Source organism: Sorex fumeus, unplaced genomic scaffold, assembly GCF_029834395.1.
Source record: "Sorex fumeus unplaced genomic scaffold, SorFum_2.1 ptg000213l, whole genome shotgun sequence".
NCBI classification, from domain to species: domain Eukaryota; kingdom Metazoa; phylum Chordata; class Mammalia; order Eulipotyphla; family Soricidae; genus Sorex; species Sorex fumeus.
In genome coordinates, this window is record NW_026606270.1 from 720464 (window position 1) to 748342 (window position 27879).

The 27879-nt window shown below is 50.3% G+C and overlaps 1 protein-coding gene, 1 long non-coding RNA gene and 3 other non-coding genes across 6 annotated transcripts in view; 1 reads left to right on the forward strand and 4 right to left on the reverse strand.

Annotated features, from left to right (window-relative positions):
- Window positions 1–9483: 9483 nt before the first annotated feature.
- LOC130017711 (uncharacterized) lies at window positions 9484–11791 on the reverse strand. The gene is made up of 5 exons (XR_008791439.1): window positions 11702–11791; window positions 11317–11439; window positions 10138–10229; window positions 9843–9910; window positions 9484–9621 (listed from the first exon to the last, which is right to left on the reverse strand). It is a non-coding gene; the product is annotated as an uncharacterized LOC130017711 (long non-coding RNA).
- On the reverse strand, window positions 9990–10079 carry LOC130017723 (small nucleolar SNORD12/SNORD106). The gene has a single exon (XR_008791441.1). It is a non-coding gene; the product is annotated as a small nucleolar SNORD12/SNORD106 (small nucleolar RNA).
- LOC130017725 (small nucleolar SNORD12/SNORD106) lies at window positions 10299–10387 on the reverse strand. Its single transcript, XR_008791443.1, has one exon. It is a non-coding gene; the product is annotated as a small nucleolar SNORD12/SNORD106 (small nucleolar RNA).
- LOC130017724 (small nucleolar SNORD12/SNORD106) lies at window positions 11509–11600 on the reverse strand. The gene has a single exon (XR_008791442.1). It is a non-coding gene; the product is annotated as a small nucleolar SNORD12/SNORD106 (small nucleolar RNA).
- A 432-nt stretch (window positions 11792–12223) lies between the features above and the next one.
- Window positions 12224–27879, forward strand: part of ZNFX1 (zinc finger NFX1-type containing 1) — a 28178-nt gene continuing 12522 nt past the window's right edge. Inside the window, exons 1-6 of one of the 2 annotated variants that reach the window (XM_056108423.1) lie at window positions 12224–12310; window positions 14113–14264; window positions 18182–19987; window positions 25266–25397; window positions 26706–26938; window positions 27677–27826. In XM_056108423.1, the coding sequence (XP_055964398.1) occupies window positions 14204–14264; window positions 18182–19987; window positions 25266–25397; window positions 26706–26938; window positions 27677–27826 (2382 nt within the window). In that variant the 5' untranslated portion in view covers window positions 12224–12310; window positions 14113–14203. The remainder of the gene's footprint in view (window positions 12311–14112; window positions 14265–18181; window positions 19988–25265; window positions 25398–26705; window positions 26939–27676; window positions 27827–27879) is intronic. The other variant, XM_056108424.1, reaches the window with a different exon arrangement.

Here is a 27879-nt window from a genome sequence, read left to right on the forward strand (position 1 = left end):
CGATGCTCTGAGTATGTTAGGAGCAACTCCTAGGTACTGCCCAATGTGGCTCCCCAAAAAAGTTTTTAAATATGTTTAAAAAAAAACGGGGGGGGCTGGAGCGATAGCACAGCGAGTAGTGCGTTTGCCCTGCACGCGGCCGACCCAGGTTCGATTCCCAGCATCCCAGATGGTCCCCTGAGCACCGCTAGGAGTAATTCCTGAGTGAAGAGCCAGGAGTAAACCCTGTGCATCACTGGGTGTGACCCAAAAAAGCAAAGAATATATATGTTTTAAAAGCAAAAGAAAATAAATCATGGGCCAGAGTGATAGCACAGCGGGCAGGATGTTTGTCTTGCATGTGGCCAATCCGGGTTCGATCCCTGGAATTCTATATGGTCCCCTGAGCACTGCCAGGAGTGATTCCTGAGTGCAGAGCCAGGAGTAATCCCTGAGCATCACTGGGTGTGCTCCCCTCAAAAAATTTAAAAAAAAAAAACACCACAACAGAAAAATAAACACACAAACAAATTTCTATTTTACATAGAAATTTTCTTTGGAAATGGCATGTACTGACTCCAAGTTCACTGCCAGCAGGAAGACCATAGTCAAATGATGGGTCCATTCTGGAGGCACCGTCTTCATGCTTCTCAACAGGAACCTGGACCGGATGCGGGGAGAGACCAGGAGACTCTCACGTGCTCAGGCAGGGGCGGGAGGCAGTTTCCTGTGGAAGTTTTCCCGGCACTTCTCGTATTTCAGACAGGCCCTGGCTATAAGTTACCCAGCATGGGCTAAGCCATGAAGCAGTCCGGAAGGTATTTTTCTCCTGAGCATCAGAACCTAGCAGGCTCCCCAGAGTGATATCGGGGGTCCCTGCCCTGAGCTGAGCAGAGAATGAAGCTTCACACCTATCTGTGGCCCAAAAACTTCCCGACACGGTGCTAAGTAGCTGCTCCTTTTTTCTCTACTGCCCCGGAAGGGTGCTCTCTGCCGGCTAAGCACACACAACACAAAGGGTACCGTCTTCTTCCTTTTTTGAGGGGGTTTGGATCACAGCCAGCTGTGCTCAGGGCTTACTCCTGGCTCTGTACTCTGAGATCTTCCTGATAGGACTTAGGGAACTATATGGGATGCTGGGATCGAACCCAGAGGTAATCTGGGTGCAAGGTAATTGTGATACTCGAAATCCAACAGCCCCTTCCAATAATTGGAGATAATACCATTTCCCTGGCCGCATCTGAACCATTTTTTTTAAAATTTTTTATTAGTGAATCACCATGAGGTACAGTTACAGACTTACAAACTTTCCCATCTGAATCATTTTTAAGTTGACCAATGAGTCGTGACAAGTTGATTAACCAGCCTCCCGAACTTACTCATTTTGCAAAATACTTTCTCATTTCTCCATTTATTACTATTTGTTTTGCACATGCTAAATTGTGCTCAGGACTTACTCCTGTCTCTGAACTCAGGGATCACTCCTGGTGGTGCCTGGGGAAACCATGTGTGGTGCCATGGTCAACCTGGCGAGGCAAGTGGCTACCTGCTGTATACCTCTCTGGCCCAGGCATTTATATATACATATTTTTTAACATAAAAAGAAATATATATATATACATACATATATACACGCGCAAGACAAACGTCCTACCGCTGTGCTATCTCTCCAGCCCTACGCTGGAAACTCAATCACAAATATTTTTGTGACTTTGTGATTCAGTATTAGGAGAGAGAGAAAGAGATAGAGAGACAGAGACAGAGAGAGAGACAGAGACAGAGAGAGAGGGACAGAGAGAGGGGAGGGTCTGGGAGGCTTTAGTTCTTGGTCCCTTGGACTGCCCAGCTGGAGGTCTTTTCGCCTCCCTCTGCCTCAGTTTCCCCACCTAGTACTCCTTGTTATCCGCTAGCTACAACAGCATTTCTCACACTCTTCCCCACGGTGGCCCCTTTTCCGCCGCCGCATTTCCTTTCTGAGAGCCTGGCAAGCTACCGAGAGTATCGTGCCCGCATGGCAAAGCCTGGTAAGCTACCTGTGGTGTTTTCGATATGCCAAACACAGTAACAACAAGTCTCACAATGGAGACGTTACCGGGCCCGCTCGAGCAAATCGATGAACAGCGGGAAGACAGTGCTACATATACACACATATATATTTTAGGGGCCAGAGCAGTAGTGCAGCAGGTTGGCTGATGGCCTTGCATGCAACCGACCCAGGTTCAATTCCCAGCATCCCATCTGGTCCCCTGAGCACCGCCAGGAGTAATTCCTGAGTGCAGAGGCAGGAGTAACCCCTGAGCATCACTGAGTGTGCCCCAGAAACAAAAACATTTGAGAAAGAAGTGGGGAGGTGGGAGAGGGGACCTCCCAAGCTGTTTAGGAATGATTCCCAGCCCATCAGGCTGAAGTTCCAAGGCAAGGCCAGGAGAACGCCCTGAGCACCATTGGGTGCTTCCCCCACCCGCTGAAAAAGCAAACAGAATCAGGTCAGTCTGCGCAGAGCCAAAAGTGGTGTCCAAGCGCCAGACGACATCTACTGCCGCTTAACCTCAGCGCAGAAGCCTATTCCCAGCCACGAGGACCGCCCCACCCGTTCCATCCCCAGCCAGTCCCCCCCGCACCCCGGGGCCTGGGCGCCCATCTGTTCCAGCCGAGGAAGCGTGGGATCCGATCAACGCGTCTGCCAAGTGAGAGGATCCAGATTTCTCCTTTTCTCTCTTTCAAAAAAGTCACAGCTATAAATAAGCGCAAGATGGTCTATTTCTGCCATGACTCAGATCAAAGAAAAGCCCGTCTAAACAGACCTGCAATTCATTAGCCCTGGGCTCTGGGGAGCAATTGGCCAGGGGAGTTGTCAGTATGGGTTCAGTTAGGCTCTGAAGAGAGTTCGGAAAGTAGCCCTCAGGATATGCCACAAACCTCAAATTCCCCCTAGACAATTTTTTGTTTTTCTTTTTGAGCCATACCGGGGATGCTCAGGGCTGACTCCTGGCTCTGCACTCAGGAATCACTCCTGACAATGCTTAGGGGACCATATGGGATGCCCGGGATGGAACCTGGGTTGGCACATGCAAGGCAAAGCCCCTCCCCGCTGTACTATCGCTCCAGCCCCTCCCCCATAGGCAATCTTGGAGGGAAAATCCAAGTGGAGAAAGAATAAGAGAGACTCAGAAGGTGCAAGGGGCCATCATCCTTTCGCCATTGGGCGGAGCCATAACACAGCAGGTTGGGCGTTTGCCTTGCACAGGGCCCACCTGGGTTCGATTCCTGGCATCCCATATGGTCCTCCAAGCATGGGCAGGAGTGATTACTGAGTGCAGAGTCAGGAGTGACTCCTGAGCATTGCTGGGTATGACACCCGCCTCAAAAAAAAAAAAAAAAAAGGCTTCACCATCAACTCCAACCAGGGGGTGCCTAGAATCAGATGCTAGATTTACAACAAAAACACAGAACCAGTGTGGGAGCCATAGCATGGGGGCGAGGCACTTGCCCCGTAGCTTTGCACACGGCAGACCGGGGTTCGATCCTATGTACTCCATAGGGCCCCATGAGCACCGCCAGGAGTAATTCGTCCAGGAGTCATTCCTGAGTGCAGAGCTGGGTGTGACCCAGCTCAAGGGCCTGGAACGTTTGCACTGGTTAGGATGTTCTACTTTGTACTTCTTTGTGGTACTTCTCTGAGCACTACACCGTTGGATGCACCCCTTCCTCGAAAGAAAGAATGAATAAATACAGGACTCAGGCAAGGAGAGGTCAGCATTACCTCCGGTAGGAGACTGGGGTTGGATTCCCAGCATCGCTGCCTACAAACCCTGGCCAGGAGAAGCCCCAAAGCACCACTGGGAGCTTCTCCCCAACGTTTTAAATAAAATAAAATGAATAATATTAAATAAAATAAAATTAATATTTTAATTTTACTTTCAAAAACGAAAATAAGGAGCCAGGGAGATAGCAGAAGGGTTGAGATGCTTTCCTTATTTTTTATTTTATTTATTTTTTTGGGGGGAGGGGTCACACCTGGAGATGCACAGGGGTTATTCCTGGCTCTGCACTCAGGAATTACCCCCGGCGTTGCTCAGGGGACCATATGGGATGCTGGGAATCGAACACGGGCCGGCTGTGTGCAAGGCAAACGCCTTCCCTGCTATTCTATTGCTCCAGTCCCAGATGCTTTTCTCATTAAGCAGATCAATCCACTTTTGTTCCTGGCACCTCATATGCTCCTCCAAGCACCGCCAGGAGTAACCCCTGAAGACTGCTAGATGAGGCCTAGAACAAAACCCTCAAAATTAAATACATTAAATAATAAAATAAATGTAATGATATGATAATATAAATTGCATGCAGTTGAATAAAATTTTATTACAACACTTAAAACAGTGGAATGACATCCAATAACATTAATTTAAAGTAGAGAAAATTTAGTCTAAAAATTAACATAACAAAGTAACAATGAAATATCATAAAATTAAAATTAGACTAGAATTAAAATTATCATTAAGATTAAATGGCTCTATCACAGTAAACTACTTAAATTAAAATTTAACAATGACAGGGCTGGAGTGATAGCACAGCAGGTGGGGCGTTTGCCTTGCACGCGGCCGACCCGGGTTTGATTCCCAGCATCCAATAGGGTCCCCTGAGCTACTGCTGGGTGTAATTCCTGAGTGCAGAGCCAGGAGTAACCCCTGTGCATCACTGGGTGTGACCCAAAAAGCCAAAAAGTAAAAAAAAAAATTGAAATTTAACAATGATATCACGTTAGTAAAATAAGATCAAATTACACTAAAATGGAAATCAATAAAAGAGTAAAATAAAACACAGAATAATGCAATAAGGTCTGGGGACAGAGTTCAAAGGGCTCGGTTTATCCCTGATACCCCACGGCCCCCCCAAACAAAACTGGGAGTGACTGCTGAGCACCAAATCGGCAGCAGCTTCTAAGCACCACCAGATGCAACCTAAAATAAAGGTTAATATAGGGGTGGAGAGGTTGGAGCAATAGCACAGCGGGTCGGCCGCTTGCCCTGAAAGAAGTCACCCTGGGTCAATCCCCACCCCCAAGATCTCATAGGGTCCTAGGCCCTGCCAGGAGTGATTCCTGAGCACACAGTCAGGAGAAGTCCTGAGCATCTCTGGGTGTGATCTCAAACCAAAAAAAGAAAAAAAAAAGTACCACCACCAACAACAAAAAAATACCCAAAAAATAACATAAAGGGTTCAAAGAGATAGCACGGGAATTCAGGAATCTGCTTGCACTTGGTCAAGCTGGGTTTGATCCCCAGCACCCCAAGAGTCCTCCAAGGAGGAGTAAGTGCTGAGCGCTCCTTTTGCATGGGATGCTGGTGAGATGGTTCCCGGTTACATGGTTTCAAATCCCGGGGTCCAGGCAGGAGTGATCCCTGAGCACAGCTGGGTGTGAGCCAAAAAAGTTACCAAATGTTGGGGCTGGAGCAACAGTACAAGGCTTTGCCTTGCTCAAGGCCAACCCGGGTTCGGTTCCCAGCATCCCATATGGTCCCCTGAGCGCCGCCAGATGTAATTCCTGAGTGCAGAGCCAGGAGTAACTCCTGTGCATTGCCAGGTGTGACCCAAAAAGCAAAAAAAAAAAAAAAGTTACCAAATGTTGAAAGTTGGGGAGCTCTCTGAAAGGACAGGGGTGATGCACCTCATCATCAGGCCAGGCGGGCATTCCATCCTGAGTAAGGGCCAGGGCCAGGGCAGGGAGTCACTCCTGAGTACCGGGGGGATGTGCCCCCCCACACCAAAACCAAATTTTTATTAACATAAAATTGTATGTTTATTAAAATTAAAAACAAAATCTTAAGTAACATTAAATTAATAACAAACATGCTGATTTTATTTATTTTGGGTTTTTTATTTTTTGGGGGTGGGCCACACCTGGCAATGCTCAGGGGTTACTTCTGGCTCTGCACTCAGGCCTTATTCCTGGGGGACCCTATGGGATGCCGGGGCTGGAACCTGGGTCAGCTGCATGCAAGGCAAATGCTCTACCCACTGGTACAATCACTCCTTTCCCAATAGATGCTAATCTTAAAAACACGTAAAAAATTTTAATTAATATAAAATAAGGGTCCAGAGAGATAACTCTAAGGGCTAGAGGGATTACTTCACAGGAGGAAGCCTGCTTGAACCCCCACCCTACATCACACACACACACACACACACACACACACACACACGCACTCCATTCCACCCCATCTGCAGGAAATAATCCCCATGAATGTCCTGAAGCACCACAGGGTCTGGCTTCCCAATAAAACTCAAAATAAAACTGGAATCTCCAATCATGATGGCGGTAGTTTGCCCACTCCGGTGACCAAATGGGAGCAGAAGGAACTTGGCCACAATAAATGGATTACAGTTAAGATGGCTGTGACTGAGTTCATTTGGGGCTGGCTCGCAGCCTGTGTTGTAGTGATGGAGTTATTCCCCCCGGGAGCTGCTTGAATGAGATCAGAAACATTTCTGGGAAATACCAGGGGTTCACAGGTCTTTTCCCCAAGAATCCAGCCTGGAAGTTCTGTCTCCTTGTCCTGTTGCCTGGGAAGAGGCTTTCGAGATGGTTTTGAGGGACCAGAGCTATTGTACAGTCGGGACTTGCCTTGCACAGAGCTGACCCGGCTTTAGCCCCTGGTGCCACCCTGTTACACCTGGGTTCTGAGTTTCTCATTCACAGAGACACCAGTTCCACAAATGAGAATGCAAAAGCAAAGGAACCTTTATTGCCAGCTCCAGCTAGGGTCCAAGCCTCATCCAACGCAGTGGAGTCTTGACAAGGACCCCGACCCAGGTTCCAGAGAATGGCGTATCACATACAGGTTATATTAGCAAAGTAGGTGGTTTTCCCAAGAATTGCAACGAAGCAGTCACAAGTCTGTGGTCATGCCCACCTGCTGTTTCCAGAGATCTCCTACTTATCATAGGACTGTTTAGGGGATTTCCAGCTTCAGCCAAGGGAATTCTCAGGGAACTCGAAGCCTACGACTTGGGGATACAGAAACTTAGGCCTACTGCTTGTTTGGCTCAAGTGCAGCCTGTCACTGCGCATATGAGGTTCTTTCTTGGACTCACAACCCCTGATCCCCTGTGACTGTTTTTTTGTTTGTTTGTTTTTGAGTCACATTTGGCGATGCTCAGGGGTTACTCCTGGTGGTGCTCAGGGGACCATATGGGATGCTGGTGGGAATCGAACCTGGGTCGGCCACGTGTGACTGCTTGCAAGGCAAATGCCCTACTCGTTATGCTATCGCTCCAGCCCCACCCCTGTGACCTTTGAAGAGTGATACAGGGCATAGCCAGGTGTGGCCCAGAGTACGTACACACACACACACACACACACACACACACACACACACACGCACGCACATACACACATACACAGATTATTCCATACCTGGGTTAGTCCTAGCCCACAGCAGAGCTTGTGATTTCCACCAGTTCCAGATCTCCGTCTATAAAGTGGGTATAACATTACCTTCCCCTTACAAAACTGAATTTGTCGAGGCTGGAAAGAAAAAGGAAGTATTTTCCCTTGGTGGGTTTGATTTCCACCATTCCATATGGTCCCCCGAGCACTGCCTGAAGTAATTTCTCACTGCAGAGCCCGATGTAACCCCTGAGCACTGTTGGGTGTGATCCCCCTGCTCATCCAAGGCCCACCTTCCCCCAAAAACAAGAAAATTGAATTTGAAGGAGAAATGTTGAAATATTGAACAGATCGCGCGGCTCGCTCACTTGGGCATAGCTGTCTCCACTTGAGCAAAAGAGAAAGAGGTGAGTGCGGGTACCAGCCTGGATGCACCTCAGATACCAGACACTGCTCGTGAGGGGAGTCTCATTTAAGCCCCTTTTACTCAAGAGCCCCCAAAGACAAACCCAGTGGATGCCATTAGTTCAGATGGGGAGGGTGTGTGAATAAAAAGGGAATTTTGGGTATCCTCAGGTGGTAGCTGTCAAAATGCCTACTTGTGTAAGCTTCACAGAACTGTACAAAAGAAAAATAATATTATGTAATATTTTTGTCTGCTTTTGAGTACAACCAGTTGCTCAGGGCTTACTCCTGGCGCTGTGCTCAGCGATCACTCCTGGCAGGTCTCAGGAGACCCTAGGCGGTTTTGGGATTGAACCTCCATCAGCTGCTTGCAAGGTGAGGGTCCTAATCACCTATTGCATAATACTCCAGCCCCTATTGCATAATAAACAGAAACTATTTTGTTCTTAGAAATTTGTATAATGTAGTTCGAAGTATTTGATATTTAATATTCAAACACTAATTCCACAATACCTTCCCACCACCGTATTTGGGATGTTTCCATCCCAAACCCCAACCCCTGCCCCAAAGCAATTATAATTCAGCCCCCAAACAATTCATTCAAATTCAGTGACATGGCTGAGTTCGATTGTCCCTCCCCTCTCTGACAAGCTACCCTTGTGGTACTCAATATGCTAAACACAGTAACAAGTCTCACAATGTTACTGGGCCCACTCGAGCAAAATCGATGAACGGACAGTGACAGTATTGTTATAAATAAACCGCTGAAAGTGATCCAAGAATTTCCTTAGAAACTCTTGCCACACAGGGCCTGCCAACTTTTGTGGGTTTTTTCTTTTGGTTGTGTTCATCAGGATCTTTCCTTAGGGGCTTTGGGGACCAAGGGATGCCAGAAATCACTCAGGTCAGCTGCATGCAAAGTAAGCACTTCCCCCCATCCCCCCTCCTAAAACTTTGTTCACCTCATCCCTGATCAAGGCCACGTAATTGCCAAGGAAGACAATGGCCCTTTCTGGGGCACACAGCAACTCCAGGTCATCTTGTGTTGCTCCTTCTGTGGACACAGGATGCAGATAGGAAACCAGTGATAGCAATGAACACGCAGAGGTGGATAAAATGAGATGGTAATGAACTCTCTGGTGAGCCCTAATGCACCCTCCTTTGGTGCATCAAATCTTAATTTTCCCCAACAGAGCTTCCTTGCAGCATGGCAGGAAGATTCATGTACGCACTAGTTATGAAACTAAGAGTCTAACAGGCACATGCATGTATGAGTGGTCTTTTAAGAGACATGCCATGGGCCTGAGCTCAAGTGCATACCTGGCACATGGGAACCCTGTGAGCAGAGCACCAGCACAGTAAACAGGTCTCTCACCTGGCAATGGCTGACCTGGATTTCATCCTAGACACCTTGCGTGCCCTCTACTCCCCCCATAGTCCACCAGGAATGCAGAGCAGGGCTTATGCCTTAATTTGGAGCACTAGGTTTAGAGCTTCTCACACCTTATGTCCGTTAGTAGTAGATTCTAGATAAAAGGTTTTATACCTGGAGTCCCAGCTGGAAAATGTTTAAGTACCTACTGGTCTAACACAGAACCCAGAATGTGAAGAATACGGATTCATTTTAATAAACAGTAAAATACCACTCCTTGGGTCAAATTGTTCTGCACATGGAGGAATAAACAAGATACAAGACAACTGAATAATTTCGAAAAATCAAAGGATTTTTATTTAAAAAATAAATCTATAAATCTGATTAACATTGGTTCAGGCTACTTGAGTCTGTGGGCCTCTCTGAGAAGCTGACCTTCCTCAACATTTCATTCCAACTTCAGCTGGGCAACTGCCTAGGAAAGAAAGGGAGACATTAGTGCTTTGTACAGACAGTTTTACGTTCCCAGCTCTAAGGAATTTAAAAAAATAGATGAAACCTATCTATATTAAATCTAAATAGAGTGATCAGGGTATACAGCTACCACATGCCAGACCTGGGTCCAATTCCTGGCACACAGACAGCTGAAAGTAGCCAGCGGGGCCTCCTTCCACCACTTGCTGAAAAAAGCCTCACCTCCAATAGCTGTGATGGTAAGACCAGGCTGCTGGCAACCTTACGGTCCCGTCTCCAAGCCTCCACACCTGTAGAAAGTGAACAAATGAAGCCAAGATGAAACACCGAAGACTGAGAGCCCTAGCTCTAAATTACAAGTTTTCTGCGGTCAATGCATCAGACTAAAACTGGCTTAAAGCTGTTGGATCAACAGGGTCGATCTGATGGGGAAAAAAGTCAAGTCATCACTGCACTGACCCATTTTGGAGCGCTACCAAGAGGTCAACCTAAGGTTTCAAACAGAAGTATCACCTACCATGCCGCAGATCCATCTCACGAGCACGTGGTCACTCAGGAGACATTCCTCTCTTGTGAGTTCCTACGGATCCATTCCAGTCCGCTTCATACCTGCAGGAGAACACACCTTAGCCTTTCAGAACCTCAGACTCGGGAAAGGGAGATCAAGCAGCTGCTTGCGCTGGCACATCAGACAAGAAACTGGCAAAGGAAAGCGATCAACATGGTCGATCTGCCGGGGAAAAAATTCAGTCATCATATATGCCAGCACAAAGCTCTTGGCCTCTAGGAAAAGCCCCACACCAAGATCGTGTTGCTGTGCCTCCAACCAGGCATGCACGTTCGCCCACTCCAGAAAACGCCGTCACTGTCAACAGCTCCCCCCATTCTGAATACACACCCCACTGCCAGGAGAACATGGGGAAATGGTTACTACCCCAATGCCGACCTCATCTGTTTTAATCCAAAGCTTCACCACCAACACTTTTTTTGGGGGGGTCACACCCGGCAATGCACAGGGGTTAGTCCTGGCTCTGTGCTTAGGAATTACTCCTGGCGGTGTTCAGGGGACCATAATGAGATGCTGGGAATCGAACCAGGGTCGGCCACGTGCAAGGCAAACGCCCTACCCGCTGTGCTATTGCTCCAGCCCCACATCAACACTTTAAGGTAGCAACAGCCCAAGGGCAGTGCAGAGGGGACATCACACATCTTTGGATGTGTCCCACACAGCCAAACTGAAAACTAGATCGATTTCCTCCAGTATCCAGGCCCCCCCCACCCCCGCATGCCTTTCAAATGTCCAGAATTCATAGCAAATACACACGGCGTAAGCCCCGTCCTGGAAAAGTACCTTGACCAGAGGAAGACCTCCACCCAGCAAACCGAAAGCTAAAGCCAGAGGTCTGCAGTGCTCTAAGGCTCGTCTTGCTGACTTCAACCAGACCCTGATCCACTTGAGCGTGAATGAGGGCGCGGGCAACCATTTCTTTTCTTAATAACGTAAAAATTGGAGCCTGACCCACTTCAGCGTGTTTTCAGCTCGATGCAACCACTTCTCCTTCCTGTCCCTCCCCCGCCCCCCAAGAGGAGGTGCGGCGAGGCCTAGGCGCTGGCCGAGCACGTGTGCGGCCAAGGTTCGAGGCCCAGGTGGGTCTTGGTGGGGAAAGACAGCCTCCAAAGAGACGAAGGGACCTACCTGAGCCCCAAGGCAGGGGCGCGCAGGCAGAAGGTCGCAGGCGGCTCGCTGGGAGCCCCCAGCCGCCGCCGCCGCCCCCTGCGAGGTCCACGCCGTGCGCTCCCGGCGCCGTGTCCTGCGGACCTGCAACAAGATGGGCGTCAGTGGCGGGGCCCCGCTCCCAAGGCCACACGGCCGACGGCTCACCGGAAGGCCGGTGTGATCAGAAGTAACTGGCAAAGGCAAAGAACCATCAGCATTGTCGATCTGATGGGGAAAAAAGAGTGGTCATCACGTCCACCGGCGGGCCGCGCCGCGCGCCCCAGGCCCGTGTCCGGGCAGCAGGGGCGGAAGCAGGCACGAAGGAGTGCAAACCCTGGAGTAGAACGGGGCACTGTCCACTTACCCGCGATGCCATGCCCAGGTCGGTGCGAAGCGCAGCGAGCGGAAGCGCACGAGAGAGGAGGGCGCAGCGCGCCGCGGAAGCGAAAGGCCGGGAGCGCCGCGAGCCGCGCCTTATATAGCCAGGCGGAACTCTCGCGCCTGCGCGCTGCGCCGGAGGCGGGCCCTTCTCGTCTCGCGCGGCGCGCGGGGCCCTCTGGGAAGTGTAGTCTCGGCGCCGCCCGGCCGCGAGCGCCTCACCGTCCCCGGCAGGGCCGCGCCTCGCCCCGCCCCGCCCCCTCCCGCCCCCGAGGGGCCGCCGGGCCCGCCGGCCGCGCCGCCATGTCGCGCGTCGCTCGCCCCGGGCCGCCGCTCGGGCGCCCGCGCCGCCTCCGGGCCCCGCCGCAGCCCGCGCCGGCCCGGGCCCCGGCCCGCCCGCCCGCCGCCGCCGCCGCCGCCGGGGGCAGCTGAGGCGACTCGCGCTCGGGCGGCGCCCGCGCCCCGCCGGCCCGGCCCCCGGCCCGCCCCCGCCCCCGCCCTCCGCCCCCCGCCCCGGCCGCCTCGCCCCGCCCCGCCCCGCGCAGGACGGAAACCGAAAGTGCGCGGCGCCAGGGACAGGACGCGGCCCGGCCCAGTGAGTGACCCGCGCCCGCCCCCCGCCCCGCGCCCGACCCCCGCCCCGACCCCGCCCCGGACCCCCGCCCGGAGCCCGGAGCCCGGAGCCCGCCCCGGGGCCCCCCCGTCCCCGCCACCTTCACGCCCGGACCCTCCGCGGGGCCCCACCGCGGCGCCCCGAGCCCCCCGGCCGGCCCTCCTCGGCGCTCGGACCCCCTGCCCGACCCCGCCTCGGCGCCCGGGCCCGCTCCCGCCCCGTCTTCGGCGCCCGGACCCCCTCCCGCCCCCTCCTCGGCGCCCGGCCCCCGCCCCCGCCCCCGGCGCCCTCCTCGCCGCTCGCCGCTCCCGGCCCCCGCCCCCTGCGGTCCCCCTCCCCATCGGCACCCCTCCGCGGCCCCCGTGCACCCTGCTGGCGCCCCTCCTCCCCTCCCCTCCCGGCGCCCCGCTCCCCTGCCCCCCGCTCCCCTGCCCGGGCCCCCGGCTGGGCCTCGGCCGAGCCAGCGAGCGAGCGAGCGCGGCCTCCCGCCTCCTCTGCGCCCCGGCCCCTGCTCCTCCTCCCCGCCCACGCGGCCCCTGAACCCGCCGCCGCCCCCGCTCGGGACCCCCGGAGACCTCCCCCCGCCGGCAGCCCCGCCGCCCGCCCCGGTAATGACCATTCTCCGCGGTGACCCGCTTGCCAGCTTGACCAGCACTAATTTTCTGCTTCCTGCCCTTGGGGCCTGGCTTCCCCGAGACCCGCTCCCAAGGCTCCTGCATCTCGGCCTCCCTCTGCCTGTTCCCTTTCTTTTCTTCTTTTCTCTCTGTCTCTCTCTTTCTGTCCTTTCCTTCCTTTTCTTTCTCTAGCTCTTCATCCGTTCCTTTCATTCTCTTCTTCCCACCCCTCTCCAGATTTCTGACTTTCTGGGTCGGTTTGTTTTTGTTTGGGGGGTGGGGACCAGCAGAAGGGATTTGTTCCACCGATTATTTGTTTGATTTTTTTTTAAAAAAATGGTTCTCTAAATATTGCAGCTGGGCCACAAAATACGTTGAGGGAAGACAGTCACCCAGAATACCAGTGGGAAGGAAAGAGACTTTCTTTTTTTCTCTTCTGCTGAGGTTCAAAGCTACTCCCGACATAATGCCAGATCTATTCACAGTTTCCAGCTATGAATATTTTAAAACTCAGTGAAGGGACAGTCGCAAAAATCCCTGGGCTGGAGGACTCTGAGTCACCCACTGTTTCCCAGCCCGCATGATGTCTGTGGGAGTTGAACTGAGAAGTGCTCCAAGGGGCTTCCTCTTCCCCTTCAGGCCGGGAAAGGAGCGGCTCCCTTTTTTTTTTTGAGACGTGTCACTTCATTCTCTCGATTTAGTCGATTTAGTCGGGGAAAGGCTTCATCGCCTTGCTTATATTTGGAAGGACAGAAAGATAATTGCCTACTAGTTCTTTATAAACTACAGTACGCTGGAGTTCTGTTTGGTATAAATGCCAAACGTGATAAATCATGGCTTTTGGATAAACAAAAATGCACCCGTTTCCGTTTTGTCAACAGTATTTGCTCGGTGGGAAAGGAAAATGAAACCTAGCAACTGAGTAAGTAACTTTACCAAGGAATAAGCTGGGAAGTAGTTCTGAATGGAAACTGATGACTTCATTCTATTTCCAAGAAAATGCAAGAAGGGGTTTTTGACCCCTGAGCCACCTGGGTTGTAATTGGCCATTCATAGAGGTGGACGCTTGTGACTGTGATTAAAACCTGTGTTGGACTCTCACTTAACAGATTATAAAAGTACGAAGTCAAAGGATTGACTTGATGCTGGGCTTTTCCCCCCACTTCCTAGATGCTGTGTCTGTGAGACAACCAATAACTCCCCAGCTGGGCAGAGTTCCAGATAACGGAGCCTGAACGCGGAGGGGTCTGTCCGGTCAGACATGGAGGACAGAAGACCTTGTCCAGAGGCCAGACCCAGGAATCCCCATGCTAATCCCAGAGGTGAGCAGTTTCCTGTAGAGAGAATGTCTGGAGAGTGGACGGCCCATCCATTTCCCGACAGTGCTGATGAGTGAGTGCGGTTTGCTTTAGCAGAATTATTGATGCGGTGTCAGAAATGAAAGCTTATGGCTTACTTAGAGCGGCCCTCTCTAATAGAATAATCCTAGGGGAAAAAATGTCATTTTCCTGTCTGGAGCAGTAGTATAGTGGGGAAGGCGCTTGCCGGGCGTGGTCTAAAAATAAGCAAACAAAAAATTGCTGTTTTTGCTTTTGTTTCTGTTTACTTCGGGCTTATACTTGGTGGGGCTGGAGAACCATGGGTGCCAGGGGCTGATTGGCCCGAGGTCACCAACATGCACAGCGTGAGCTCGCGCCCTTGAGCCCGGTTCCCTGGCCCTGTGCTTTCAGCGAGCAACAGTTGAAAACCCGCCGGCTGGGACGTAGCTCGTTCCGTGTAGCATGTGCGAGACCCCGAGTTTGATCCCCAGAACTGCGTGACACTTACACAGCATCGGGGGTGACCCTGGTCGCCCCGAGTGGTGCCAGGTTGTGGGACCCTTGTGGTAGGCCAGACTGTTGGACTGGAAGGCTGATACTGCCCAGCTGAGCACCATGGTTTGCTCCCCACGCTCTCTGCACAGCTAGGGGCAAGCGAACGGAGATGAAATCCTTGTACTACCAATTTGATAATTGAATGAAATTTAATAATTCAGTATTTGGTTCATGTAAGCCAGTTGTCCAAATAGTAATTTGTGGGATATTTTTTGTTTGCTTATTGGACCACATCCGGTAATTCTAGGGGGGCTGTGGGGCTTGGGAGACCCTGTGTGTGGGACCCAGCTCAGCCTGGGGCTCGTGCAGTGTACCCCTCAGCCCTTTGAGCCATTCCCCAGCCCCAGATTTTATGATTTTTGTTATGATTAAGTATACTTTTATTAGGTGGGTTGATTTGTTTTTCCTTTTTTTGGGGGGGGTGGTGAGGGGTCACATTCGATGGTGCTCAGGGACTGCTGTGCTCTGGGACACCGAGCTGTCTCCCAGCTCCAGAGATGCAGACATTTCTAAGTCTGTGCCGGGGCTGGAGCGATAGTACAGCGGGTAGGGCGTTTGCCTTGCACGCGGCCGACCCAGGTTCAATTCCCAGCACCCTATATGTTCCCCTGAGCACCGCCAGGAATAATTCCTGAGTGCAAAGCCAGGAGGAACCCCTGTGCATCGCCAGGTGTGGCCCAAAAAGAAAAAAATAATACTATAAGCCTGTGCAGTGGGAAGGAGGGGAAAACACTTGAAATATTATGTATGGGCTGGAACGAGATAGTACGTAGGGTCTGGTGATGGCTACGTATGCTGCTGGCCCAGGCGCGGTCCCCAGCGTCTCATAATCCCTGAGCATAGAGACAGGAAAATGTTCTGAGCACTGAGAAAGTAGGACTTCTGATATTTTGGGAGTTTGAAAAGTAAATCTGAAAATAGCAATCATAAAAGCATCGTTTTGGGGGCCAGAGAGATAGTACAGCAGCTTAGGTAAAAAGGGGAAACAAAGAGTTTAGGGCCAGAGAGTAGAGAGGAACTTTCCTAGCACACGGAGAATCTTGGTTCCATCACCAGCACCATATAAGGTCCCTGGAGCACGACCAGGAGCCATCCCTGAAAAGCTCACCCACCAACCCCTGCCCCCGAGAATGCAGTACAGTATTTCTAGTTTACCTGTATCCCAACTTATTCCATTATGTCACATGAATGTTTTCTTAAGGAAGTTCAAACTAAGGGGGATTTGGAAAGAACTAGAAGTGAGGTGGTGGGGATGGGTGTACAATCACTGTGTCAACAGCTTAAACATCAACAATTTTGTAAACCATATAAGTTTTTTGAAGTTCAATAAGAAACATGGACAGAAGTCAAATTTAGCATTTTCAAGAAATGATGATCTTAAATAAACTGCACATTATAAACTTCTGTAACTTTTTAAAATCAAGTCATAGTTCTATTTTGTTTCTAAAGTCTCTGAGACATTCTGTCATTTGTGTCAGCTGCAGAATCAGTTTTAGAAAAAAGGAAACTAGAAACACAACTTGAGTGTGTTGGCCAAGGTCACTTATGAACTGCGACAGATAAAGGGAGAAAGTTTCGTTTCCTGCACTGGCCGGTTGCTTCCCCTGCCTGCGGCCCTGGGTGTTTCTTTTCCCTCTGTAACCCTTGCTAGTGGGTGAACCTGAGCTGCAAAAAGGCAAGAACTTGAGTTTTTTTCCTTCATTTCCTGAGTCACAGCTTTCGAGTTTCGGTTTCCAGCTTCCTTCAGAAATCAATTCCTTAGCCTGAAAAAGCATCTTGGTGAAGTGAGCCCTTTGCCCTCTGAGTTGCTTTTGCTGATGCTGTGCAAAGTTCAAGATAAAACTTGTAATGGGGGTGGGAGGGAACCAGGGGACGCTGATGAAGGGAATGCTGGAAAGTAGTATGCCTGAAACTCAGCTCAGGGGTAACACGGTTACTCATGGTATCTGAATGACAAAATTATAGTTAAACCCTTGTAATGGGAGGGGTTGGAGAGTATAGCGGCAAGGGCGCTTGCCTTGCATGCAGCTGATCTGGGTTCAATCCCTGGCACTCCAGATGGTCCTCTGAGTCCTGCAGGAGTTATCTCCATGTGCAGAGCTAGCAGGAAACCCTGAGTACTGTTGGTATGGCCCAGAACCCCACCCCCACCCCAAACCCCCCCAAAAAGGAAAACTTTTTTTTCTTTTTCTTTTTGGGTCACACCCGGCAATGTTCAGGGGTTATTCCTGGCTCTGCACTCAGGAATTACTCCTGGCAGTGCTTGGGGGACCCGGGATGGAACTTTGGTAAGTCCTGTGCAAGGCAGACGCCCAACCTGTTGTGCTGTCACTTCAACCCTGCTGAAGTTTCTTGTGTATCGGGTAGGATATTAAACATCTTAAAAATATTTTATCTTTTATCTTTATGACAGCTCACTTGCTGAGGCTTTGGAAATGAGACTTGACAAAGGTTTTATAGTGACAAAGTGCCAGAGTAAGGTTTGAGCCAGAGCTGTTTGACTCTGAGCCTCATTTTCTGACTGTTTGTTACTGACAAGAGACCAGAAGCTATGAACTGATCTTAACAACCCTCTGAAACAATCCCAGCCTGTTAGGATTCAGTGAAACACTGTGAACTGGAGAATGAGCCCCAGGGCTGAAGTGATCTTGGTATTGCTGGGTTGTAGTCCAAGCCCCCAAGAGTTGCTGCCCTATTTGTTTTCTGACATGTTAAAAACAGGCCAGACCGGTAGTACAGCAGGGAGGACATTTGCCCTGCATGTGGCCAACCCCGGTTCGATCCCCGGCATCCCATAGGGTTTCCTGACCACAGCCAGGAGTAATTTCTGAGTGCAGAGCCAGGAGTAACCCCTGAGCATCTCCAGGTATGACCCTTTCTCCCACCAAAAATGAAATAAAGAATATAAACAGTTCAACAAGTGTTTATTCTGTTTCCCTTTGTGCTTTCTGGGGGAAAACAAAACAAAACAAGAAAACCTTTTTATAATATCCACAGTACCCTTTATAATCTCTTCTGCATTTCAGAGGTAGTGCGTTTCCCTTTTCTGTCACTGTGCTATTGGAGGGCTACACACGTGGCTGCAGTGCTCAGTGGGCGCTCCGCTGCTGTTGTGGTTCCGGAGCTCACGCAGTGTGGCTTGGACCAAGGACCAGGCTCGAGGCGAGCGGCTGTGACGGGTGCTCTGCCACGGAGTTGTCTCCCCAGGCCTGCTTTCCCATTTATTGTACAGCTTGGGGAGCCTGTTTTCTCCCTGAGTAAAACCTAAGCTCCTGGGTAGTTGTGGAAAATGAGAAGGTGTTCGTTATTGTCCTGTATCCTCTTCCCCTTGATTTTTGTCTTACCCAGTATCTCATTTTAATCAGGGCCTATGGATGGAGACTTACCGCGGGGTCGAAATCAAGCCAATAACCCAGCAGCCAATGCTGTCCGAGGAGCCAACCAGCCGGGAAGGCACCCTCGGGCCAACAACCACCCCGTTCCTTGCCGGCAGAGGGAAGAGAGGTTTGCAGCCATGGGCCGGAACCCCCACCAGGGACGGAGAAACCATGAGGGCCATGCCAACGACGAACCGAGAGGCCAGAGACGCGGTCAGGAGAATGACACCAGGCGGAGAACTGGCAACCAGGAGGGGAGGAACCGCAGACCACCGTGGTCTGAGGAGAACTTCCAGCCCTGGCGGTCGCCCCACCAGAAGCCTTCATCAGAGCAGCCGCAGCAGGTGAAGAAGCTGGGCTACAAGTTCCTCGAGAGCCTTCTGCAGAAGGACCCTTCGGAGGTGGTCATCACACTAGCCACGAGTTCAGGGCTGAAGGAGCTGCTGTCTCATACCTTCATGAAGTCCAACTTCCTTGAGCTCATCTGCCAGGTTCTTCGCAAGGCGTGCAGTTCCAAAATGGACCGCCGGAGCGTCCTGCACGTCCTGGGCTTACTGAAGAACTCCAAGTTCCTCAAAGTTTGCCTCCCCTCGTACGTGGTAGCCATGATCACCGAGCCCGTCCCTGAGATCCGAAACCAGTATCCGGAACATATCGGCAACATCATCTCCCTCCTCCAGGACCTGGTGAGCGTCTTCCCGGCCAGCTCCGTGCAGGAGACGTCCATGCTCATCTCCCTCCTGCCGGCTTCGCTTAACGCCTTGAGAGCGTCCGGCGTCGACATAGAGGAGGAGACAGAGAAGAACCTGGAGAAAGTGCAGACCATCATCGAGCATTTGCAGGAGAAGAGGCGAGAGGGCACGTTAAAAATAGACACCTACACTCTGGTGCAGCCTGAGGCAGAGGACCAGGTGGAGAACTACCGGACCATCCCCATCTACCCCACCTACAACGAGGTCCACCTGGACGAGCGGCCGTTCCTGCGCCCCAACATCATTTCTGGGAAATACGACAGCACGGCCATCTATCTGGATACCCACTTCCGACTTCTGCGGGAAGATTTTGTCAGACCCCTGCGAGAAGGCATTTTGGAACTTCTCCAGAGCTTCGAAGACCAAGGGCTGAGAAAGAGAAAGTTCGACGATATCCGGATCTACTTTGATACCAGGATCATTACCCCTGTGTGTTCATCTTCGGGCATCGTCTACAAGGTGCAGTTCGACACAAAACCACTCAAGTACGTTCGCTGGCAGAATTCCAAGCGACTGCTCTATGGGTCCTTGGTGTGCATGTCCAAGGACAACTTTGAGACGTTCCTTTTCGCCACCGTGTCTAACCGGGAGCAGGAAGATCTGTGCCGGGGAATCGTTCAGCTCTGCTTCAACGAGCAGAGCCAGCAGCTCCTCGCAGACGTGCAGCCCTCCGACTCCTTCCTCATGGTGGAGACCACCGCGTACTTCGAGGCTTATAGGCATGTCCTCGAGGGGCTTCAGGAAGTCCAGGAGGAAGACGTCCCCTTCCAGAGGAACATTGTGGATTGTGATTCTCAGGTGAAGGAGCCGCGGTACTTGCTCATGGGGGGTCGATACGATTTCACTCCCTTAATCAAGACTCCCTCTGCCTACGGGGAGTCCCTGAGGAATGCAGAGAACTTAAGATACTCCAGGGTGAATGTCTTGGACCCCAATCAGTGGCCTTCAAAAGAGACCCTGAAGCTGGATGACTCCCAGACGGAAGCCTTGCAGTTTGCCCTCACCAGGGAACTGGCTATTATTCAAGGACCCCCTGGGACAGGTAAGAGATTTTTCGCATCTGCCCTCTGAGAGACGCAAAGGAAGCTTAACTTGAGATTTCTGGTACCTCTTGTTTAGGAATATGCCCTTGACTGTTAGGCTGTTGAAGGAAACTTTTCCTTTGAATATCAGATTGCTCTTAAAGCAACTGTTCATGGCGATTTTTCCAATGGGGACCCATTGATACGTGTGATAGAGTTAAATTCATGATGGATAGACTCCTGGTGGTTAAACTCAGAAAGATGAATTACCTGTGCTTTATCAGACATTCTGTTAGTTTGATACTTGATTTCACACATACAGTCATAGCACTATGTACTGTTCTACGTGCTTTTATGTCTATCAACTCCAGTGCCTCCTCACAGCGCTGTGGGATGGAAACGGATTGAACCTATTTACAGACTTAAAAAAGACAAGACAAGGAGGCTAAAAAATACATTGAAGCTGACACAAATGATGTTAGACTATCTGAATAGAGACTTAGCTCCCCTATTTACCTCACTATACTTGTGTTTTGTTTTTTTGTTTGTTTTGTTCTTTTTAATTTGCTTTTTTGGGTCACACCCGGTGAAGCACAGGGGTTCTCCTGGCTCTGCACTCAGGAATTACTTCGGGAGGTGCTCGGGGGACCATATGGGATGCTGGAAATGAGCCTGGGATCGGCCGTGTGCAAGGCAAACGCCCTACCCGCAGTGCTATGCTCCAGTTCCTTAATTTATTTTTAAACTGACAACTGTGAGAATATGCTTTATATATTGGTCTGAAATTTGTGAATACATACTGGGGGCGGGTGATAGTGCATCAGGTAGGGGCACTTGCCTTGCATGTAGCCAGCCTGAGTTTGGTGGTCCCTGGGGCCTTCCAGGAGTGATTCCTGTGCACCCCAAAACAAATTTTATTTTATTTACTTTTTTTTTTCAAAAATTGTATTTTCTTTATTACAGTTTGTACACTTAAAATTAATAGTGTGAATAATTCTGTGCTATTTAAAAATGTACATAATATGGAAATATACTGCATATTTACAATCTAATAAGAATGAGGAAAATTAAGAAAATTTTCAGAGGAAAATCAGAAATGGCCCTATGGAAGTATAAAAGTGCAAAACAAACAAATTTTAAAAGTGTAAATATATGTAATAGTATGTTATAGGCATTTTTATTATCTCTACATACTAATTTGTTTTTTTCGCCTGCTAAGATGAAAATTCAGATAATAGTTGTGGTAGGTTCTGCTAGCTTACTCTGCTGAAAGGATGTATTTCTCCTTCCCTCCCTCTCCCCCACCCCAAAAAAAAAATCCAGGAAAAGTTGTTTTAAAAACACTGGTAAGGTAATGCCAAGATACTCCAGGGATTAAGGTGCTTCTTGCTCTGCGTGCAGCCAACCTAATTGTCCTGTACCACAGGTGGTTTCCTTGCCCTGCACAGTGCCGGGAATTTTGGTCCTGAGACCCTCCCCCCAAACATAGTCAGGACTAGCCCCTAATCACTGCCAGGTGTGGTCCCAAAACAAATTTGAAAAGCTAAAGTAATGATAAGTAAGGCCCTCCCGTTGATCATCGATTTGCTCGAGCGGGCCCAGTAACGTCTCCATTGGAAACTTTGTTGTTACTGTGTCTGGCATATCGAATACTCTCGGCAGCTTGCCGGGCTCTCCGAGAAGGGCGGAGGAATCGAACTCGGGTCGGCCATGTTGGCTGCGTGCAAGGCAAACGCACTATACGATAAATGAGAGGTTCCTTCCTGGGGGCTGGGGAGATAATCTAGGGTTTAGATGCATGTAAGCATGCAGCCTGCCCTGGTTTGGACCCCAGCACCGCATGGTCCCTGAGCACTTGCCTAGAAGCCCTCAGGCACCGGGCATGCCCTCATACTGAACTGCATAGGGTTGACCCAAATTTGGATGACATCTTTCTGCCAAAAGGCGGGGGAGGGGGTGCAGTGCCACCAGCAGGTCAGCTTGTACCCACAGGGTGAGTGCATCAGCAGTGTGATGGTGCCTTCAGGCGTCCTAGTATCCCAGAATTGCTGCTGTGCCTCTGGCCAGACCCCAACAACTCAGGACCAAAATTCCTGAGAGATTAAACAGTCAGAAGTTAAGTATGTGGGAGCCATGCCCACAAACCACCTCTGGCTCAGCTATGCAAGCTCATTTTATGGGCCTTGTTTCAGAGACCCATAAATAAATCTCGAAAGAGATCAAAAGCGGCAGTTAATCTTAAACCCATGCAAGGCAAAACAGACGGGTAAATCGAGGGGGTGGGCCAGCCTGGTGTCCACCCAAACAGAGCCTCCAGCAGCTGCTTGCTTTCACAATCCAAAATCGCTTCCATCCGTCTTGGGACAGATCTCACCGAGATAAAATCTGCTGAAAATTCGGGTATGCGGGTTTGTGACTGAAATCTCCGGGCTTTCTTGGGGTTGGGGTGGGCTGCCTCCCCCCACCTCCCTGGACTTCTGGAAGCCTTGGCAGTCATGTCCGCACCCCATAAGCTGCCACCCAATTAAAAAAACTACTCCAGCCGTACCCTCCCAATAGAAATAATGAACAACCTAAAAAAATATGCTCACCTCTTGGTACCTATATTGCAATCCACAATGCACAGAAAGAGAGGGAGGAAGAGGAGGAGGCAGGATGGAGTGTGGGGGGAGCTGGGGGATGGTTGGGAGGGAAGCAGGGGACATCGGTAGTGAGAAAGGTACACTGATGGAGGGATGGTGTTGGGGACATTGTATGACTGAAACCCAATCGTGAGCAGCTTTGAAACGGTCTCACAGATGTTTGATGATAAATTTTAAAAATTTTTTTTATTGGGGAGGAGAGAAGGGAAGGAATTGATCACACTCCCCAAAACAAGAATGTACTTGTTTGTATTCCTGCCAAGAATTAATTCGTGTTTCTGTTTCCTTAGAGCCTTTCTAACATTTTATGTTATTGATCTCTTTAGTTGTTTTGTTTTAGGGCCATTCCCAGCAGTGCTCAGAGCTTCCTGCTGGCTCTTTGCTCAGGGATCACCCCTGGCCATGCTCGGGAACCATGTGTGGTGCTAGGAATTCAACCCAGGTTGGTACCATGCAAGGCAAATTCCTTACCTGCTATACTATTTCTCCGGCCTGATCTTCTAATTTCTACTGATAATGGAGGTTTGAATTTGTAGTTCATGGGACTGGAGATAATAGTACAGTGGTCAGGCTCTTGCCATTCACACGGTTGACCGAGGTTCAATTCCCACTACCCCATATGGTCTCCTGTTGAGCCCTGGCGTGATCAAGAGTAAGCCCTGACGTCCCAGGGGGAGCAGGTGAGGGCCCTCCCCACCCCAAGGGACCCAGCCATGGCAGCTGAAACCTCCAGAACCCAACTGCAGTCATGCTCAAGGCCACTCCCCACTCTCGGGCCGAGCCTCATGCATGAGTGAACCTATTCTGAACCGCAAGGACACATCATAAGAAAGACACCACCCTACCCATACTCCAAGAGTACTGCACCACATTTGATGGAGTTCAAATAGTAGGCAACCAGTCATAGAGGAAAATATATATACATATATATACACACATATTTATATATGCACATATATATTTACAGATATATATATACAAAAGTTCACAAGGCTCAACCTTTAACAACATATTAGTGATACCTTATAGATGGTCCTAATGGCCCCTGTCAAAATAGAACACACTCTTTCCTCTGGATACTTTTTTGTAGCATTTTCAGCAGTTTTTCATAACAAACAATACAAAACACATTATCTTGGTTCTGCTTTGGGGCAGGGGTTGGGGTTCGGGATAGAAACATCTGGAATATGGTGGTGGGAAGGTGTAATGGTGCTGGGATTGGTGTTTGAATATTAAATGTAATCAAATATTATGAACTACCTTATAAAATAAAAAAGAGTAAGTCCTGATCTACCACTGGTTGTAGCCCCAAACCAAAAATATTTGGTTTATTATTTTAATTTTGTGTTTAATAAGGAATGGTTCCAAAACAAAAATTTTCTAAAAAATTCTTTGATTTTTGGACCATACCATGGTGCCTGGGGGCTTCTCCTGACGCTGAGCTGGTAATCAGACCCAGCCTTCAGCATGCAAAGCGCACCCGTGTCCTTTGAGCCATCTTTCATACCTGGTTTAAGAAAGTTAGGTCCTGGGGCCGTAGAGATAGTACAGCATGGCAGGTTCTTGCCTTGCACGGGGCTGAACTGGGTTCAATCCCTAGCATCGCATATGGTCCTCCATGCAGTGCCAAGAGTTATCCCTGAGCACTGCCAGATGTAGCCCAAAAACGGAAACCAAAAAAAAAGCCTGTGGGGGGGGGGGCGGGGTTGGTCAGTGGGGCTGAGGGATAAAGCGCGTGCCTTGCCCTTGCACATGCGTCGCCAGCGAAAAACTAGGAAAGCAGGAAGAAAGGAGGCTGGAGGCCGGAGATAGCATAGCCGATACTACACTGGCCTTACATGTGCTCAACTTAGGGTCAGTTCCTGGCATATTTCCCCAAGCAGCACCGGGAGTGAACCCTGAGCACAGCTGGGTATGGCCCAGAAACCCGGAAAGAGGGGGAAGGTGAGAAAAAGAGCAAATGAAGAAATTATTGTGAACAGCTTTATAAAAATAAATTTTAAAACCAGTAAATGATCATACTTACTTATCCACAGTGACTTCTCGGGGAAGTTTCACAGGAAGCTTGTAAGAGTAGCTGGGTGACTGGGAAGCACGATTAAGGGAAATATAACAATGATCTTAAAGTTAACAAAATAAGGACAGTCTGGGCCGGGAGCTAGCAGAGGGCTAGCTTTGGGTATTTGGATGTTTTGAATGTTGGCAGTCCAGTTTGGTCCACAGGCTCCCTCTCTGCCAGTATAGCCTTGGGGACCCTGAGCATCACTGTGTGGCCTTGGCGGTCCCTAGCACCACAGGGCTCAAGCATTAGACTTGTTCTCATTGACAAGTCCTAGGGCCCCTGAGCATTGCTTGGGAGACCCAAGGATTTTCTTTAGTGATGATTTGCTGTGAGTAATAACCCCTTAAAAAGAGTCTTCTAGTGGGGCCAGAATGATAGTGCATTGCGGGTCGGGCTTTTCCTTGCGTGGGGTTGACCCAGGTTCAATCCCCAGCATCTCATACAGTCCCCCAAGCACTGCCAGGAGTGGTTCCTGAGTGCAGAGCCAGGAGTAAACCTCTGAGCACCACAGAGTATGGCCCAAAAATTTTAAAAAGAAAGGAAAAAAAAAAGTCTCCTAGTTTGTTAACTGTCATTCTCCTTTTTGTTTTCTAGGCAAAACATATGTGGGTCTAAAAATTGTTCAGGCCCTTCTAACCAACGAACCTGTTTGGCAAATTAATCGCCAGAAGTTCCCCATCTTGGTCGTGTGCTATACTAATCATGCTTTGGACCAGTTTTTAGAAGGTAATGTCTGTGGGCAGAACGTTCTCCCTCAAGATGTAGTTGAATCATCAGCAGCTTCACTGGCTTCTATTGTTCCCCGGTTGCGACCCTGCTCTGCGAGGCTGCGTGTGTTCCATTCCATCTTGACTCTGCACGTCATCCTCCTCCGTCTTCGCTCGATTTACTCCATCAGCACTGCTGATCTTCAGTTCCTTCCAGTTTGCCATATTTTTCCCTCATCTCATGCTGTTTCCCCTGCCTAGAATGTGCTTTTTCTCTCTCCTGTGTCTCTCCTAACCCATCCATTCTCTGCTCATCCATCTCCCTTCGGGTGGACTCTCCGTATTACAAAGGATTTTTTTTTTTTTTTCAGATTCTTAGCACATATATAACAATTCATTTCTGTCTCTAACCTGTATTGTGTACATTATAAGGGTCCATCAAGTTTCTTGCTATCTTCATGACACATTACTGGCGTTCAAAAAAATATTAATTGCATTAGTGGATGAATATGTATGTTTTTATTTTTGCTTAAAAATACTATTTTGCATTCCTCTTTTTCTTTGATTTATATAAATCTTCCTTATTCTTGGAGTCTCATTTTAAGCATTATATTTTCAACGCTAGATCTCTTCCCCTCCATAGTAGGCTGGGTCCCCCGTAACGCACTTAAGAGTATCTTGTATTTAATATTACCTGCTACACTTGATGACCAGTATGATAAATTGCTTAATATACATTTATCTTCAGACTGAGACATGAGAGCAGTTTAGGGACTGCTTTCTCTTCCTTACCTGTCCTATAGCTGGCATATAATAAGCAGTCAGTAAATATCTGAAAAAGTGAATAATAAAGAACTAGTACTGATTTTTGTATCAGACCCTACCACGGAACTGTAAAAGATGCTCCGTCTCGTCTCTAGACTGTAGCTCTTTAAGGAAAGTATTAATGCCTCTAAATCATAAACAGTGTACCAAGCTCGAGTAATGATGCAGTTTGCATAGCTGAGTGATAGAACCAAGATTTGGGGGTGCCAGTGGTCTGATTCAAAAGCTTCTATTCTTCCCCTTTCCTTGATCTCGTTGGTCATCAGTATAAAGGATTTCATGGGCTGAACGGCCCACCTGTATAAGCCTGTACTGGAAAAGACTAGCGTCCTTGGCAGGCCAGAGGGTGTCTGCCTGCGTGTCAGTGGTGCAGTTACCTTCTCAGCACCAGTCGGTTCCTTGCGGGACCCACTGGGACCACATCCCACACATGTGCCGCTCTCCGCGGAGAGACTCCACCATGGCTCCTTCCAACTCTGCCGTGCCCCGCTTTGCTTCACAGGCATCTACAAGTGTTTAAAGACCAGCGTCACGCGGGTCGGTGGAAGGAGCCACAGACTCCGCCACGCTCCACTTTGCTTCACAGGCATCTGCAGGTGTCAGAAGACCAGCATCGTCCGGGTCGGCGGGAGGAGCAACAGCGAGATCCTGAAGCAGTTCACCCTGCGGGAGCTGAGGAACAAGCGGGAGTTCCGCCGCAACCTCCCCATGCACCTGCGGAGAGCCTACATGAGCGTAAGCTCCAGGGCCCGGCCGGGAAGCGGGGACCAGGGAGGGGCCCAAGCTGAGGGCCCCGGGGGAAGACCACCCCTCTGCCCTCGTAGTCCGAGAAGGAGGAAGGGACAGAGACAGGGGCACCCCCGGCCCAGCACTGCCTGAAGCTTTTGCGGGGACGGCGTCAGCCCGCTGGGAAGCAGTGTCCTCCCCAAACTCCCAGGAGCCAAGCAGAGTCTCTGGCATCCCGGCCTTGGCCTGGTTGTATTCTTCGTATTCTTTGTTTTTCTGTTGTATTCTTTGTTGCCTTTGCATACCGGTGGCCTGGGAGTCTGGGTGTCCTTTGGGTTTGGGTTCCAGGGCCATCGCCGGTGGTGCCTCGAGGCTTGCTCCTGGGGATGCCGAGGGGGACCGAGCTGCCCGGGGTGGACCCCAAGCGCTCCCTCCCGTGCGGGGAGCATCCTCCCGCCCAGCGAGCCGGCTCTCCAGCCCCCCGTTGTTCTGGTTGCTTGGGTTTCATTTTTGGTGCTTTGGGTCCCAGCCAGTGGTGCTCAGGGTGCTGTGCGGCTCGGGGGTCGACCCCAGGGTTCCGCATGCAGACCTGCACCCTTAGGTTTGAAGGTCACGGTGTTGGGCTTTGGAAAAATTGATCCTGCCGGGCAGGTCTGTTCAGTTGCCCTCCCCTCGTGCCGCGTTTCCCCTCTCGGGAGGGCCTGAGTTGGGCGGGTGCTGAGGCCCGTCCTGTGCTGTTTTGGGCAGATCATGACAGAGATGAAGGAGTCGGAGCAGGAGCTGCACGAGGGCGCCCAGACGCTGGAGTGCACCATGCGCGGGGTGCTGCGAGAACAGCACCTCGAGAAGTACATCTCGCCGCAGCACTGGACCAGCCTCATCAGCGGACCGGTCCAGGTAGGCGTTACCCCGCGGGGCGGCATGGCTCCTGCCTCGGTCCTGGGAAGAGC